The sequence below is a fragment of the Hippopotamus amphibius genome, chromosome 17 (assembly GCF_030028045.1).
Source record: "Hippopotamus amphibius kiboko isolate mHipAmp2 chromosome 17, mHipAmp2.hap2, whole genome shotgun sequence".
NCBI classification, from domain to species: domain Eukaryota; kingdom Metazoa; phylum Chordata; class Mammalia; order Artiodactyla; family Hippopotamidae; genus Hippopotamus; species Hippopotamus amphibius.
This window is the reverse complement of record NC_080202.1, coordinates 20,900,841-20,915,928: the sequence shown is the minus strand read 5'-3', so window position 1 is coordinate 20,915,928 and position 15,088 is coordinate 20,900,841. Positions and strand designations below refer to the sequence as shown.

Genomic DNA, 15,088 nt, shown 5'->3' with positions numbered 1-15,088 from the left:
TTAGCTGCAGCAGGCAGGCTCCTTAGTTGTGGCACGCGAGCTCTTAGTTACTGTATGTGTGTGGGATCTAGTCCCCTGACCAGGGATTGAAGCTGGGCCTCCTGCATTTAGAGCGAAGAGTCTTAACTACTGCGGCACCAGGGAAGTCCCTAAGGATAATTTTTTGAAGAATTAAGACAGCCCCAAAAGAAAGACATGAAAGTCCTAACATAGCGGATTCCAGCTGCCCTCAGTGATGGGTAAATGGAGCTCCTATCCTGGGCCTCATGGTTTAGAGGGCCATACTCTGATCTTCCTCTGGCCTCCTTGGAACCCCTGTAGAGAAGAATCCACATGGCCAAAAAGACATGCCCAGGTAGAACATATAGACTCTCCTGGCTAAAAAGCCCTAACACTGTTTCCAGGGCCTGCTTGAGATACATTACTGGTCACTTTTTCTGAGGGTCAGTAAGCATATCCTTAGGCCCAAGGGTAGACGTGGAATAAAGGAAGAGTAGGCTGTGAAACAGGGTCCTTCAGTTGTACTCCTCACTGAACAGATGGGGAATTTTAGCAAAGAACCAAATGGAAACCCTAGAACTGAAAAGTAGAATATCTGATTTTTTTTTTCTTTTGCTTTTTCTTAGCTGTGCTGTGCAGCATGTGGGATCTTAGTTTCCTGGCCAGGGACCGAACCCATGCCTCCTGCAGTGGAAGCAGTCTTAACCATTGTACTGCCAGGGAAATCCCGAAAAACACAATATCTGAAATGAAAGTTATACTGAATGGATTTAACAGAACGTTGTAGCCTATGAAAGAAGACAGTCTACATACCTGAAGACAGATCAATAGGAATTACTCCATCTGAAGAACAGAAAGGAATAAAACAAAAACAACTAAAAACCAGCCTTAGTGATCTGAGGGACAATGTTGACTGGTTACACATGTGTAACTTGAGTTCTGAAAGGAGGGAAGAGAGATACTGGGGCAGAAAAAAATTTGAATAAATAATGGGAAAAAAGACTTTCCCAAATTTGAGAGAAACTATCAATTTATGGATCCAAGCTCAGTGAACCCGAAGCCAGATAAATACAATGAAAACACCTAGGTACATAACAGTCAAGCTGCTGAAAACCAAACATAAAAGAAAAAGAGAGGCAGCGCATAGATCAGCACTGTCCAACAGAACTTTGCGTAATGACAGAAATGTTCTACTTCCGCACTGCCCACTCTAATAACCAGCAGCCATCTGAACATGTGAAATGTGGCTAATGCAACTGAAGAAATGAAATTTTTTTTTTTAAGAAATGAAATTTTTACTTTATTTAATTTTAATTAATTTCAATTTATATAGCCACATGTGGCTAGTGGCTATCATACTGAACAGTGCAGCTAAGGAGCCTTATGAGATATCAACCCACCATAATATGTACACTTTACTGATTCAAACAAACAACGATAATAAAAACAAACAAAAGTTTAAGATACAGAGATAATTAGAAACTTGAACACTGACTGGATATTTGATGTTAACAAATTCCTAATTTTTAAAAAAAATAAACTTAATTTATTTATTGGCTGCATTGGGTCTTTGTTGCTGCACACAGGCTTTCTCTGGTTGCAGTGAGCGGGCCTACTCTTTATTGTGGTGTGCAGGCTTCTCATTGCAGCAGCTTCTCTTGTTGTGGACCTGGGCTCTAGGTGCGCAGCTTCAGTAATTGTGGCACACAGGCTCAGCAGTTGTGGCTCACGGGCTCTAGAGCTCAGGCTCAGTACTTGTGGCACACAGGCTTAGTTGCTCCTCAGCATGTGGGATCTTCCCGGACCAGGGACTGAACCCATGTCGCCCTGCACTGGCAGGCACATTCTCAACCACTGCGCCACCACGGAAGTCCCTAATTTTTTAACACGCACAATAGTTATTGTGGTTATATTTCTAAAAAGACACCATGTGTTTTAAATATATATATTGAAATATTTCAGATGAAATGATACAGATGTCTAAGATTTGCTTCAAAATAATATGGAGCAGGGCTGTGGACAAGGGGTATAGATGAAAGATTAACTATGAGTTGATACTTACTGAACCTAGATGATAGGCACACAGGGACTCATTACACTATTTTGTTTACTTTTGTAGAGTTAAAATTTTTTTCTTAAAAAGTTTTTAGAAGGTACAGCAAAAGGAGAAAGAGATGGAAAATAGGACAAAAAGAGGGAGATTGGTCCAAGAAGGTCAACATTCAAATAGCAAGACTTTCAATAAGAGAAACTGAGAAAATGAAGAGAGATCTATAAAAAAGAAAAATTCCCAGAAGGATATAAGTTTCTACATTGAAAGAGCCCAATAAGTACCTAGTAAAATGAGTGAAAAGAGACACAAACACCAAGGCACATCACTGTGAAATTTCAGAACATGGGGGATAAAGAAAGGATCATACAAGCTTTCATTGAGAAAGAACACGGCACAGAAAAGGATCAAGAATCAGAATGGTTTCAGACTAGGAGGCAAATTATTTCTAACCTAGAATGATATAAAGAAGCCATCAAGCAAGTGTGAAGATAAAGACATTTTAAAACATGTAAAGTCTCAAAAACTTTATAGTCTATATACTTATTCTTAGGAAGCTACTGGAGGATGTTTTTCATCAAAATGAATGAGTCTGGGCTACAGTCCTCAGTTTGGCTGAAATAAAACTCTTTTCTACTTGTATTAAAAAAAACAAAAAACCAAAGGAGTAAACCAAGGAAAGAAAAATACAATAGGAGACCCAACATATGAGATAGGTGAAGGGAATGAATCCCCAGGGCTATGATGAGGGAAAATTTCAGGATGACAGTTTCAGGTGCTGAAGAAAATCAGTTCAGACTGATGCAGTCAAAAGACTCCAAAAGGAGACTTTAAGAAAATGAAACCAATAAGACTATTTTGAAGGGTCTGATCTCACTGGAATTTGGGGATGAATTAGTTAACACAAAAAAATTAAACAAACAAAAAGATAGGTATTAATGGATAAACATCTAATTACTTATAAAAAATTTAACGGAGAAAAAAATCACACTATATAGCTCAGCTCTGGGGAGTATATATAATCATAATAACATAAACAATGAACACTGATTAAAGCAAATTCTAAGATAGCTCTATCAGGAAAACAGGATTGGAAATACGCATGTAGATGATGGCCGTGAGTGGGGAGAGAAGGCTGGGGGCTGGGTTTTTCTTAGCTAACTATAGAACTAGTTGACTCTAAACTGTATTTTTATAATCTTGATAAAATTAAAACTTCAAAAAACGATGCTGTGTTCTCACAAGAATTTACAGTCTGGTGAAAAAGGAGGCCAAGCAGCTGTGTGAACTCTATAGCATCTATACAAAGACTGGGATGAACACATGTTATGTCATAATTCTATTGTCTTTTTTGCAGACACTGACTTGAAGAAGCAGTCACTTGCCAGGGGTCAAGTCTGAAGGAGTATATTGGGAAAATGTTTCTAAGCAACTAACACAGATGAAATGAAAAGCAAGGATGCTGGGTTTTATTTTATTTAAATAGAGAGATAAATCTCTTTTTTTAATGGAATATAATTATATGATATAAACTCAAGAGGTGCTCCCGATGGGGGCAAGCTAAACTTTACTTTGTGTAATATTTACAAGTTGGATTCACAAAGGCTTTTACAACTAACATTATTAGTAGAGTAGAAAAAATTTTCTAGGTTCAAATGTCTATTGGGTATCTAAGGTATAATCTATTTTACATTTTTTTTTTTTTTTTGGCACATGGGCTTAGTTGCTCCGCAGCATGTGGGATCTTCCTGGAGCTGGGATCAAACCCGTGACCTCTGCATTGGCAGGCGGATTCTTAACCACTGCGCCACCTAGGAAGCCCTCTATTTTACATTTTAAGAGGGAACTGTGTCTTTTTAACCTTTCAATAATGTTTCAGAAAGACTATAAGCCAGGACTTCCCTGGTGGCGCAGCGGTTGAGAATCTACCTGCCAATGCAGGATATATGGGTTCCACCTCTGGTCTGGGAAGATTCCACATGCTGCGAAGCAACTTAAGCCCATGAGCCACAACTACTGAAGCCCATGTGCCTAGAGCCCATGCTCTGCAACAAGAGAAGCCACTGCGACGAGAAGCCTGAGCACTGCAACGAAGAGCAGTCCCCACTTGCAACAACTAGAGAAAGCCTGCTCACAGCAACGAAGACCCAATGCAGCCAAATAATACATTCATACACGATCTTTAAAAAAAAAAAAGAATGAAAGAAAAAAGAAAGACTATAAGCCAATAAGTAGTCTGATGATGTTTTTAATGAAAAGTTTTTGTACTAAATGTTACATTCTAGTCTGGCAGCTAGGTTTGATTTATCTGTTCTACATATTGATATCAAATTTGTCAAAATAGCTAAAACTCACACTGCTTTCAAAATTTCATTCCCTAAACCCTCATTTTTTCTTTCCTGATTTTATGGTCTGGAGTACTAGAAAAGTACTAATTTCTCCTGCATGAGCTCTTGAATTTAAACATTATATTTGCATAATGTTTAAATGCCAATCAATCTTTATCTGGCTTTATCTGGATCTTTATGGTCTAATTCTGTTGAAGTTAAGATTTGATTCTTTTTGCTCATACTGGGACAAGAGCAGAATGGAAGCTGAAATCTAAAGTGGCAACCACCATCTTAAGCTAGCCATTAGTTTCAACTTCCACTAGCAGACATTAAATAGAGCTGCTCATAGGGAGAAAAAAAACTTCATCTCTTTTCAAGTTTTTGCTTCTCTTCTCCACTGGGCAATGCCAATTAATGAGAAAACAGCCATAATTATGACATCCTTGAAAGAAAAGAATCCACAGGGAAAACAAAGAGAATCAGTAGTTGACTGCAGATGGAAATTTTGTTTTCTATAATGTCAGGTTTATAAAAATGAAAACTTGCCAGACCTAATACCATATCAATACTTTTGAGGGAGGGGCTTGGACTAAGATTCAACTTCTTTTACAGGGGTTCCTATTTGGGATGTTCATTTCACTTAATGTGAAATGGAAATGCAAATAGGGAAGTAAACTGACATTTATTTATTTACTGTTTCCTTTTGGTTTTAAGAGTAGGAAATTTGCCCTGATTTCTGTGACCCAAATTCCCTTTCCTACTTCTAAAGTAAAGCATTCTCGCACCCATGCTGACTGTCCTCAAATATTTGGCTTGAGGCTCTGTGGGCCAATAGGAGGTTAGATTTCAATGAAAAGAGAGCAGATGTAAATTTGGGTTAGTTAGTTACTTTAGGATTCTGTGCTGGAAAAGCCCCTTAACACATTCGTCTCATCACAGCAACGCAGCCAATTCCTTCTGCACAGTAATCCTTGTTTTGTTCCTCTAGACTGAGCCAAGTTATATTGTGACTCACTCATCGTCACTCTAAATCATTACACCCTGCGCCGGGAAAGCAGCAGTCAACTACTGAGGCAGCAAGGTAGTTAGTCAACTGGCAAGCATGCTTGCTGCGCTGGTACTTAAACTACTGGAGAATGTTAGTTTTAACTCTAAGTAATTTTATTGTTGATGTGTCACCATAAGTACTAGTATCCCATACTGGTATTTCCAGGAGATGCAGCAATGCGATCCTACCTGTCTTGACTGGAAAATGGAAGGTTGATATTTTTTGTTCATCATTTAAAACATATTTTATAGTCTCATTCATAGTATTCTATCATTTCAAGTTCTTGACAGAAGGGGATACCAATCCTCTTTGTTGCATCTTCTGACTGTCAGCCAGTGCATCTTTTCCTCTTTTGCTGTTGTTGTTGTTGTTGTTGTTGTTATTGTCTTCTTTTTTGGTTAAATTGTGAGCTCACTTTCAGTAGAGATTTTCTTTTCAGATGGGAGTCCCGATGGCCTTAAAGTTCAAAACTGTTGCAAAAGGGCCATTTCGCATTTGTTTCTGCCAGGTACCCCAGGTTTCACCAGTTCTGGTCCAATTTTACATTAATTTACTGGTTTGGAGAATTCTGCACCTACACAAGTATAATTTCAGGCCCTGGATTTCTCATAAGAGGTGGCCCAGAACCCTGGTCAGAGAGAACTCTCTCATCACTTGCCCCTGTGGAAGTGTTTTTCTAGTTCCCCTTTCATTGAGGGACTTGCCCTTCCAGCGTCTCAGCGTTATGCAGGGATCAGTTACAGTTCCCCATATCAGGTCAGCCCAAGGTGGTCTCTTCCGTCCTTGTGAGTATTAAAACCCTCAGCATCTAGGGCTTGTATCTGTATTTTATCTCTTCAGGGTTGCTATGGCTTCAGCTTACATGCTTACTACTCTGCCTTCATGTTGCTTGAACCCCAGAAGGCTTATATTTCAAAGAGAAATTCAAAGTAGTAAAAACAAAATGAAACTCTAAGCTAGTATTTAAGCATTCTAAAAATTCAATATTTTCAAGATGGAGAGGCTCTTAAAGACCTGACAAAGTTCTGAGCTCCTTTAAGATGCTGCTACAACTTACCACACACTTATATTTAAATCCAGATAACCTAACTATTTATGGCTGTGTGTTCAAAGATGACCTCCACTAGCTCTACTGAAATCTATTCTTATGACATTCAAATTCCCTACGAAAGTCTTAAGAAAAAAAGAAGTATGTAAATAACACCTTCAAATGTTTGTTGAGTAAAAAAAAAATTAATAACTTTCTGTGTCAATGTATCACTTTTTTTGGTGTGTGTTTTTAATGAAAAATAAGTCTTCTCCACAGTTATTTCAAACCCTATTTGATGACCAATCTAATATAAGAAAGAGAGGGGTTGCTTTACATATAAATGAAATAAAATGGCAACATATAAACCTGTACCCCCTGAGTGAAGTAAAAGTCTAACCTGCAGATTGTTCAGAGGCTCCATCTTCATGACTGGGCCCAAGGTGTTGAGAGGCAGGGAGACATCAATGCTCTGGTTTGGCATCAGTGGTGTATGGATGGCCAGAGGAGTGCTGGGGATAACACCAAAGCTAGGAGAGAGGATGAAGAAATCCCACAGGTTAATCAGGAGGCACGACTTAGCCACATTTTTAGGTTTCAATGGCTTTTTACTCCATTTGAAGGAAATATAATTTTTAATAAAAGTAAATGGGGGACTTCCTAGGTGGCGCAGTGGTTGAGAATCTGCCTGCCTATGCAGGGGACATGGGTTCAATCCCTGCCCCAGGAAGATACCACATGCCTTGGAGCAACTAAGCCCATGCAGCACAACTATTGAGCCTGCGCTCCAGAGCCCGTGAGCCACAACTATTGAGCCCATGTGCCACAACTACTGAAGCCCACATGCCTAGAGCCCATGCTCTACAACAAGAGAAGCCACGGCAATGAGAAGCCTGTGCACCACAACGAAGAGTAGCCCCCTCTCGCCGCAACTAGAGAAAGCCAGTGTGCAGCAACAAAGACCCAACACAGCCAATAAAATAAATAAATAAATAAATAAATAAATAAATAAATAAATTTATTTATTTAAAAAAAAACTAAATGGAAGGTATAGCAGGCACTAAAGTGCCCAATTCTAATTTGCTGTGACATTGGTTACAACATAACTTCTTGTTTTCCATTAAAAAGATTTGAGGAAGGAGAAAACATTTATAAGCACAGAACTGGTTTGCTAAGGCTCTGATTCTGAAAGTTTCTTATGTTTATCATGCCACTAGAGGGACAGGTTTGATATGTATCTTTTTTAATAAACATCTTTCTTTAGATAATCTTTAGGAGAAACAAAACTTAAGAATACCCACCCTGTAAAGTACAATAACATTATTTCACTAGCTTGTTAACCTGCCCGATCAATCCAGAGGACGATTTACTGGTAACTCTCACTTTCCTTCTTCTTTTTCTTACATAGGATACAATCATTGGGAAAGAGCCAGTCTAAGTAAAGCAGAGTTGATTGGCTTAAACATTCCAAACAACAATCCAAAGGATAAGTTGTAGAGTCACATCTGGCCGCTTTCTTAGCCTAAGGCAGGCAGTGAGTACCCACCAGTTTGACTTCTCAGAAAAGCCTGCCTAATAATAATATAAGAGTAGTAAAGAGATGGGAAAAGCCTGAGTCTGAAGTTAACAAGAAAACGAAAATACATGAGGGAAGACAGACATGTCTTATGTCTGAGAAACATAAGAATACAATTTCAAAAAGATGCAGCAGAAAGGGAAAACAGGCCCCACAGATATAACAAGTAAACAACGTAACGACATAAATTTATATTGAATTTGTTCTAATTAGCCTAAGGAAAGAAGATGGGATTATAATATTTATAAAATAACTATAGAGTTTATATACATAGTATCAATTTCAAGAGTTATAGACTAGCAGAAAAAACATTTTGCTTTTCCTAGATAAACTACACTTTAGAGTCCCAAATGTAATAAAGAAATGATTTTGAGTAGACACATCATTCATTTTGGTATTAACATTTATGGGTCAAGAAACCATTTTGCCCTTTTGATCTTGCTCTCATGATTTATCTATGTGGAAAACAGTAAGGAATCTAAAAAGGCTACTAGAACTAATAAGTTTAATGAAGTTGCAAGATATAAGTTCAATACACAAAAATCAATTGTATTTTTATATACTAGCAACGACAAAAAATTAAAATATGCTACTTACTATAACATCAAAACTACGAAGCACTTAAATGTGACAAAAGATGTGCAAGATCTGTACATGAAAAATTATAAAACACTGCAGAGATAAAGATGACCTAGATAAACAGGGAGATATACTATGCTGATGGATTAGAAGACTCAATATTGTTCGATGTCTTCCCCAAACTGATCTACATATTCACTGCACTCTCAATCAAAATTCCAGCATGCAAAAGACCTAGAACTGCCAAAACAATTTTTGAAAAAGAACACAGTTGGAGGGTTTATACTATCTGACTTCAAGACTTACTACAGAAAAAAAGTTTACTCTGACCCTTACCTTACACCATATTATCCCACCCAAATTACCTCAAAATTAATTCTAAAGGTAAAGGTAGGAGCTAAATCTATTAACACTTCTATTAAAAAACATTAAAAAAAATTGTAACTGTGGGTCAGGCAAAGATTTGTTAAATACAACATGAAAAGCAGAAGATACACAAAGGAAAAAATTGTAAAATAAACTTTATTTAAATAAAAAACTTGTTCTTTGAAAAACACTGTTAAGAAAATAAAGGCAAGCCACAAACTGGGAGAACATATTTGCAAGACATATCTGACAAAGGACTTGTATCCAGAAAATATAAAAAACTTTATTACTTGATAATGAGACAATTTAAAAAAAAAGAAAAAGGAACGATCTGAGCAGATCCTTCACCAAAGAAGATATACAAATGGTCAATAAGATTACGAAAAAAATGTTCAATATCATTAGTCATTAGGGAAATGAAAATTAAAATGAGATACTAACTACTACACATGTGTAAGAATGGCTAGCACTGATAGCAATATGGAACAGCTGGAACATTCACACTTACCCCATGACCCAGCAATACCACTGCTAGATATTTATCCTAGGTATTTTATCCAGGAAAAATAAAAACATATATTCACACAAAGACCTGTACATGAATATTCATAGGCGTTTTAGTCATGAAAGATAAAACAGCAAACAACTCCCAGTTCCAACAACTGGTAAAAGTATAAACAAATCGTGGTATAAGCATCAATGGAGCACGACTCAACAATAAAAGAGAACCTGAAACATCTCAAAGCATTATGCTAAGTGAAAGAAACCAAATGCGAAAGACTCCATACTATGTGATTTCATTTACAAAACATTATAGAAAAGGCATGATTATACTGGCAAGGATGGTTTTCCTATTCCATATGGGTGAGTTTCCCAGCAAAATTCCCTAGGGCCTCCACAGTTGAAGCTGACCACTGAACAGATGTGCAAGAGCCTCCACTCACTCTACATCAAGCATCTGCCAACACGAGTTTTTACCCTCTGCTAAATGGAACACTCTCTTGTCGGACACAAAGCACACTGCTGTCTCAGGATCAAGCTGGGAAACTCAGATTTCTTACCTATTCTTGTTAAACTGAATTGCGAAGTCTGTCATGTGCTGCAGAGCTTTATTGGTGAAGTTCATTTCCATATAGATATGCCCTTGGCGGTGAGTAAATGTTCCCGAAATCTCCAGGCCTTTAGCCTTTACCGCAGGCAGCCAGACCTGAAACACAATATAAAGCCCAATGAAACCACACAGGATTCATCTCAACCCTCTCTGAATAAATAAAGATGAAATTAAGATTTCACTTCCTTAGGCAATTAAGGTGATTTTTATACCATAAACATCAAGCCAAATGCAAAAGGCTCTGGATGAAGTCATATCTGCTGAATTTTGAGATCATTCTCAATTATTTAAGAACCCCAAAATCAAAAACGAGAAAAAAACCACCAAACAAAACAAAACAAACAAAAAAACCAAACCCAAAGCCAAAGGCAAAAACAAACAAAAAAAACAGAAACAAAACCCAAAATAGTCTATAGGTAACTCTGGTAAAAGGAGAAATTCTAATGAGCATAACATTGGGTTTCTTTGGTTAGTAGCTTTGGTAAAAGGCTTAAAAGTGGGGAAAAAAAACTGAATCTACTAATGAAAATAGCATGTCTACAATATTTGAAGACTTTTAAAAACCGTTACCAAAATCCTTATCAGTAATCTGTTAAGGGCAAGGACCACGTCTCATGTGTATTTTTAACTCTTGTTATAGTCTCTGGTAAATAGTAAGTATTCAGATGTTGTTTAAGTAATCCGAATGCCTATTCTCTCTATATAATTCATTCATGACCCACCCCTGGCCCCAGAATCTCTGATACTCCTGGACTCTACCACTTTATATTAAAAAAAAAAAATCAGGAATTCATGAACTGTCCTGACTAAAGACAGAATACCCATTAGTCAGCGGGTGGCTAGTAAACATGAAAATATACTCAACCACACTACAGGAAAAAAAGGAAATAGAAAGAAGAAAATGATCCTATTTAATAGTACAAGATATTATTTTTCACCCATCAGAGGGTCAAAAATTCAAGAAGTCAGTAATAATGAAGGAGAATATAAGAAATCTGGCACTATTACATTCTGCTCTGGAGAATATAATTTGATGTCTCCTTTTTTGGAGGGTAAGTTGGTAATGTCTATTTTTAAATGTTTAAATGATCAAGTACATTCCAAGTTTATCCTATGGATATACTTACAAAAATATACCACGATATACATAAATAAGAATATTCATGGTAACATCGTAGTAACAAAAAAAGAGGGGAGGGGTAGGACTAGATGAATAACCTGAATGTCTATCACTGGGAGAAGGATTAAATAAGTTGCGGTACATCAATACAGTGGATACAGCCATTCAAAAGAACGTGGTAGAGAAAAAACAAGGTGCAAAAGAGTATATCCCACTGACAGTATTTAAAGGACACAAACACACAGGTATATATACATGATCTTTTTTTCTTCTGAAAGGACACAGAAGAAAGTTAATAGTGGCTACTTATGGGGAAGTGGGGACAACAGGAAACAATTCTCCACCTGATACTTCTGCATTATTTAAATGTCATTTCTATGTATTATTTTAATGTTAGTAAACAAATACTTTAGGTAATCTTTTAATCAATTATAAGTCTGTGGAGATAATATCCAATGTGGTAACCCTATAACAAAGTTACCAAGTTGTGCCAAAACACCCTGGCTCAGTTCTGAATCATAGTTTTGGTTACTCCATGTAATGGTTGTGTACACAAAGACAAGACGCCTGTGGCAGGGATCTCCTGCACTGAGCTGGATGAGCAGGCAGAGAATTCAGGAAGCAAACAGGCATGCTGCCCCTCAAAAAGGCAAGACTACAAGAAACCTAGCTCACTATTCTCAAGGGCCGAAATATGCTTCACTTACAGGGACTTTCCCCTTCCCCTTTTGAATTTCAGTCTGAGCATGACATAAGTGAGGCTGAGACTAGAAGGACACCAATGACACTAACCTAAATCAAAACCCTAAAAAGGTGCACTAAAATGCATGAAAACCAAATCTGAGCAATGGCACTCTAGAATCCATATGCAATACCAACGGAAAAAGGAGAGTGGAAGGAATGCAAAGTAAAATGTTACTTTTCTACTATGTCTTTTCCCCCGCTGTTGCACTGTATATCAGATCTACACTAGACTGACTTCAGTGTTGACAAGCTAGGCAATATTTCTAAACTAGAGAACAAAACCTAAATACTCAGTATTTCCAATTTTAAGTCTAATTATAAAAATGGTTAATAAGGACGCTATGGTGCTTCTTATTGCTAGGTTTGAGGATGCCTTTCATCTTCCTCATAAATCCCCTAGAAAAAGGCCCCAACCTTGGACTGATTATCAGTGAGAGTAAGACAAATGTTGGATGCTCAGTAATTCAGGTCCCATTCACTAAGAAAGTGCTGTTTTACTTACAGCCTTAGGAGCCACGTATCCACCAGGTGCCATGCCTATTCCCGTGGAGAGTTCAAATAGGTCATTCAGACCACTGCTGACCACAGCAGGAGTAGGTGAAGGAGCAAAGGTTGCAGGCACTGATGATGGGATGAAAGACTGTCCCACCTGCAGGAAATAAAAGGGAAGGGGAGCAGGGAGATCAGGAAGAACAGATTAATAGTCCTTAAAATGTTGCTATTTAACAGTATTGATAAATCAATAAGAACACACCATAATTACAATAGTCTTAGGAGTTTAATTCATATATTCTTTGTCCTTCAAGTCATCATGGTTATTTTTCATCACTGAAAAGATACACACACTCTTCAGAAGTTCTATCAAGAGAGAGTAATCAGTAGGATCAGGAACACAGTGATCCAAGGTTTTTTCTGTTTGTTTCCAATTTTAGCTTCCATGATTCTGTGCAAAAGGCCTATAGGTACCCTAATGAAGGGGGAGTCTGTTTCTACAGAAAGAAGGAGAAGCATCCAACTTAGATAGCAGTTCCATTTCCACTTGGATCCAGGCAAGTCTGATTTCCTCATTTAGGCATAAACATATGCTAGGAAACTCTCCTAGGGGAGACGGATACTCACAGCCCCCCTAATGAACTTAAGAGGAGAGTCTCACTTTGAGTCCAGCTGACTCTCAAGTTCTTTCTAGATGACAGAAGAGAATAAGAGTATTCTCTCGTCAAGACGGGAGGTTCCGTTTCCTTTAGCTCTTTAATGTCAGGAAGACAAAGAACTCTGTAGACACCAGAGCGCCAATCCCTAAAGAGACCCCTACACCACATGTGGTGTATGGTCCCAAAGACTCCAAGTAACCCTATGCTACTTTCTACTCTTCATACACTGCTACAGAGGTTCTGGTGTACAGGGCTAGATAGCAGCGGTGGCTGGTCTGAGAATGTGCGCATAGGAAAGGCATCAAACAGGGGGCAGCTCATCCCATGGTAAAAAAAACCGATGGCACTTACTGCCGGACTTCCTCCAATGCCCCCGCCAAGGTCACTGCCAAGCTGAAAGAGAGAAAGGAGAGAGAGGAGAGAAAGGTAGAGTTCATTTAGCTAAGTGCTAGATGCCCATATAGAATCTGTAAATTGCTCTACCAAGTTGCAGGGAATACATGCTATTCAACTTGACTCCCAAAGCCTAAAGAAATTCTAGATTGCAAAGAAATATATCCTAGGGGAACCAAGTAGGGGAAGTGATGGTGTGTGGGGGTTTTGAGAAAACTTGGAAAGAAGATGGAGCTGGGACATCTCGGGGATGTTTCAGATCCAATCTTTCCACTGGGGTACACAGACACAAACCCAAACAGGATTTAAAGAGTTTACATATTCCAAGAAGCTCTATCTCCAAGTAGTAATGTTTTGAATATGTTTTATTTTTTCTTTAAAAGAAAATTTAAGGGGGGGAGAAAAAAGCAAAGAAAAACTAAAATGTGTTTCGAACTATAAAACTTGCTGTTTCATTGAGAAAGTGGGAACCAAACCAGTAGTGAGCTGCAATTTCAAGCTTTGAAAATTATAGCTGGAACAAGAGTGATTTTTAGAGTTTAGAACTTTCCTAAGAAAGCAAATGGCTGGGTTAGGAAGACATCCTACCTGGGGAGGAAGTGGGAAGGCATGCAATTCTTCAAATCTCTCTCACAGTCAATACAGCTAAGGAGAAATGCTGTGATTTATCTGGAGTAGATCATTTAAAAAGATGCTAACTATTGGAGAATTAGATTAACGTAATTAGCTAGGTGACAGGAATATAATTCCACATGGTCTTAGTTTTGCCTTTTTTCCCCCTCAGGGCTCTGATATAATTCACCCTGAATTCCAGGACAAAAGCATTAAAGAAGAACTGAAGCTGAAAATAGCTAGCATGAAGAAACATAAAACACATATACACACAACTAATGGTGCTGTTGAGAAAGCAAACAAACGTTTTTGTGCTACAATTCCACACTGCTACCTCCCCAGTTCTCAATGTGCATCTCAAATTCCTCTCTGAATCACCAATCGTCTTGTCTGCTTTACAAAACAGTTTCCTTTATCGTCTGTCGTTAGAAGTAGAAACTTGCAGAGCGCTATGCTGTGGTTGTGTCAAAAAAAATTGTCTTGGTCTTCAGGATTTCAGAGAGAGGATTTATTAGCTTCTCAACGGACAGATATATAAAGCTGGGTAGTCAAAATCTCAAAAATAATAATATATACTAAAAAATAATGGGACTTACAACTACATTGTTTCCACCATGACAGGAGAAAATTCCCAGGCAGGTGATTCATAACTGGCATGAATGAGCATGTTCTGCACTAACTACAAAGCACTCCAAACCTCAGAGAGCCAACGTTTCCAAAGTCTTATTCCTGAAGACTATTTACTGATTGGACATGGGGTGAGAAATCATAGGCATACAGATAAAAAGGGCATCACAACCAAGAATCCGAATAACTGGAAAAGTATGACAGCAAATAGAAAAGATATTACACATCTGCCTTCTCCCTGTTTCTAGAACAGCACACATCCACAGCATGACATCTGAAAAGCATGAGATTCCTTTTATTCAAACACACACTTATGTAACATTTGCTGGATACGAGGTACTATGGGGAATATAA

The 15,088-nt window shown here is 38.0% G+C and overlaps 1 protein-coding gene across 4 annotated transcripts in view; it reads right to left on the bottom strand.

The window, feature by feature from the left end:
* The window catches only part of AP2B1 (adaptor related protein complex 2 subunit beta 1), a 119,039-nt gene that overhangs the window by 28,750 nt on the left and 75,201 nt on the right, over nt 1-15,088 (bottom strand). For 3 of the 4 annotated variants that reach the window (XM_057714675.1, XM_057714676.1, XM_057714677.1), the window contains 4 exons: nt 13,454-13,495; nt 12,454-12,600; nt 10,038-10,183; nt 6,856-6,985 (listed from right to left, as the gene is read on the bottom strand). In XM_057714675.1, coding sequence (XP_057570658.1) covers nt 6,856-6,985; nt 10,038-10,183; nt 12,454-12,600; nt 13,454-13,495 — 465 coding nt within the window. The remainder of the gene's footprint in view (nt 1-6,855; nt 6,986-10,037; nt 10,184-12,453; nt 12,601-13,453; nt 13,496-15,088) is intronic. The other variant, XM_057714678.1, reaches the window with a different exon arrangement.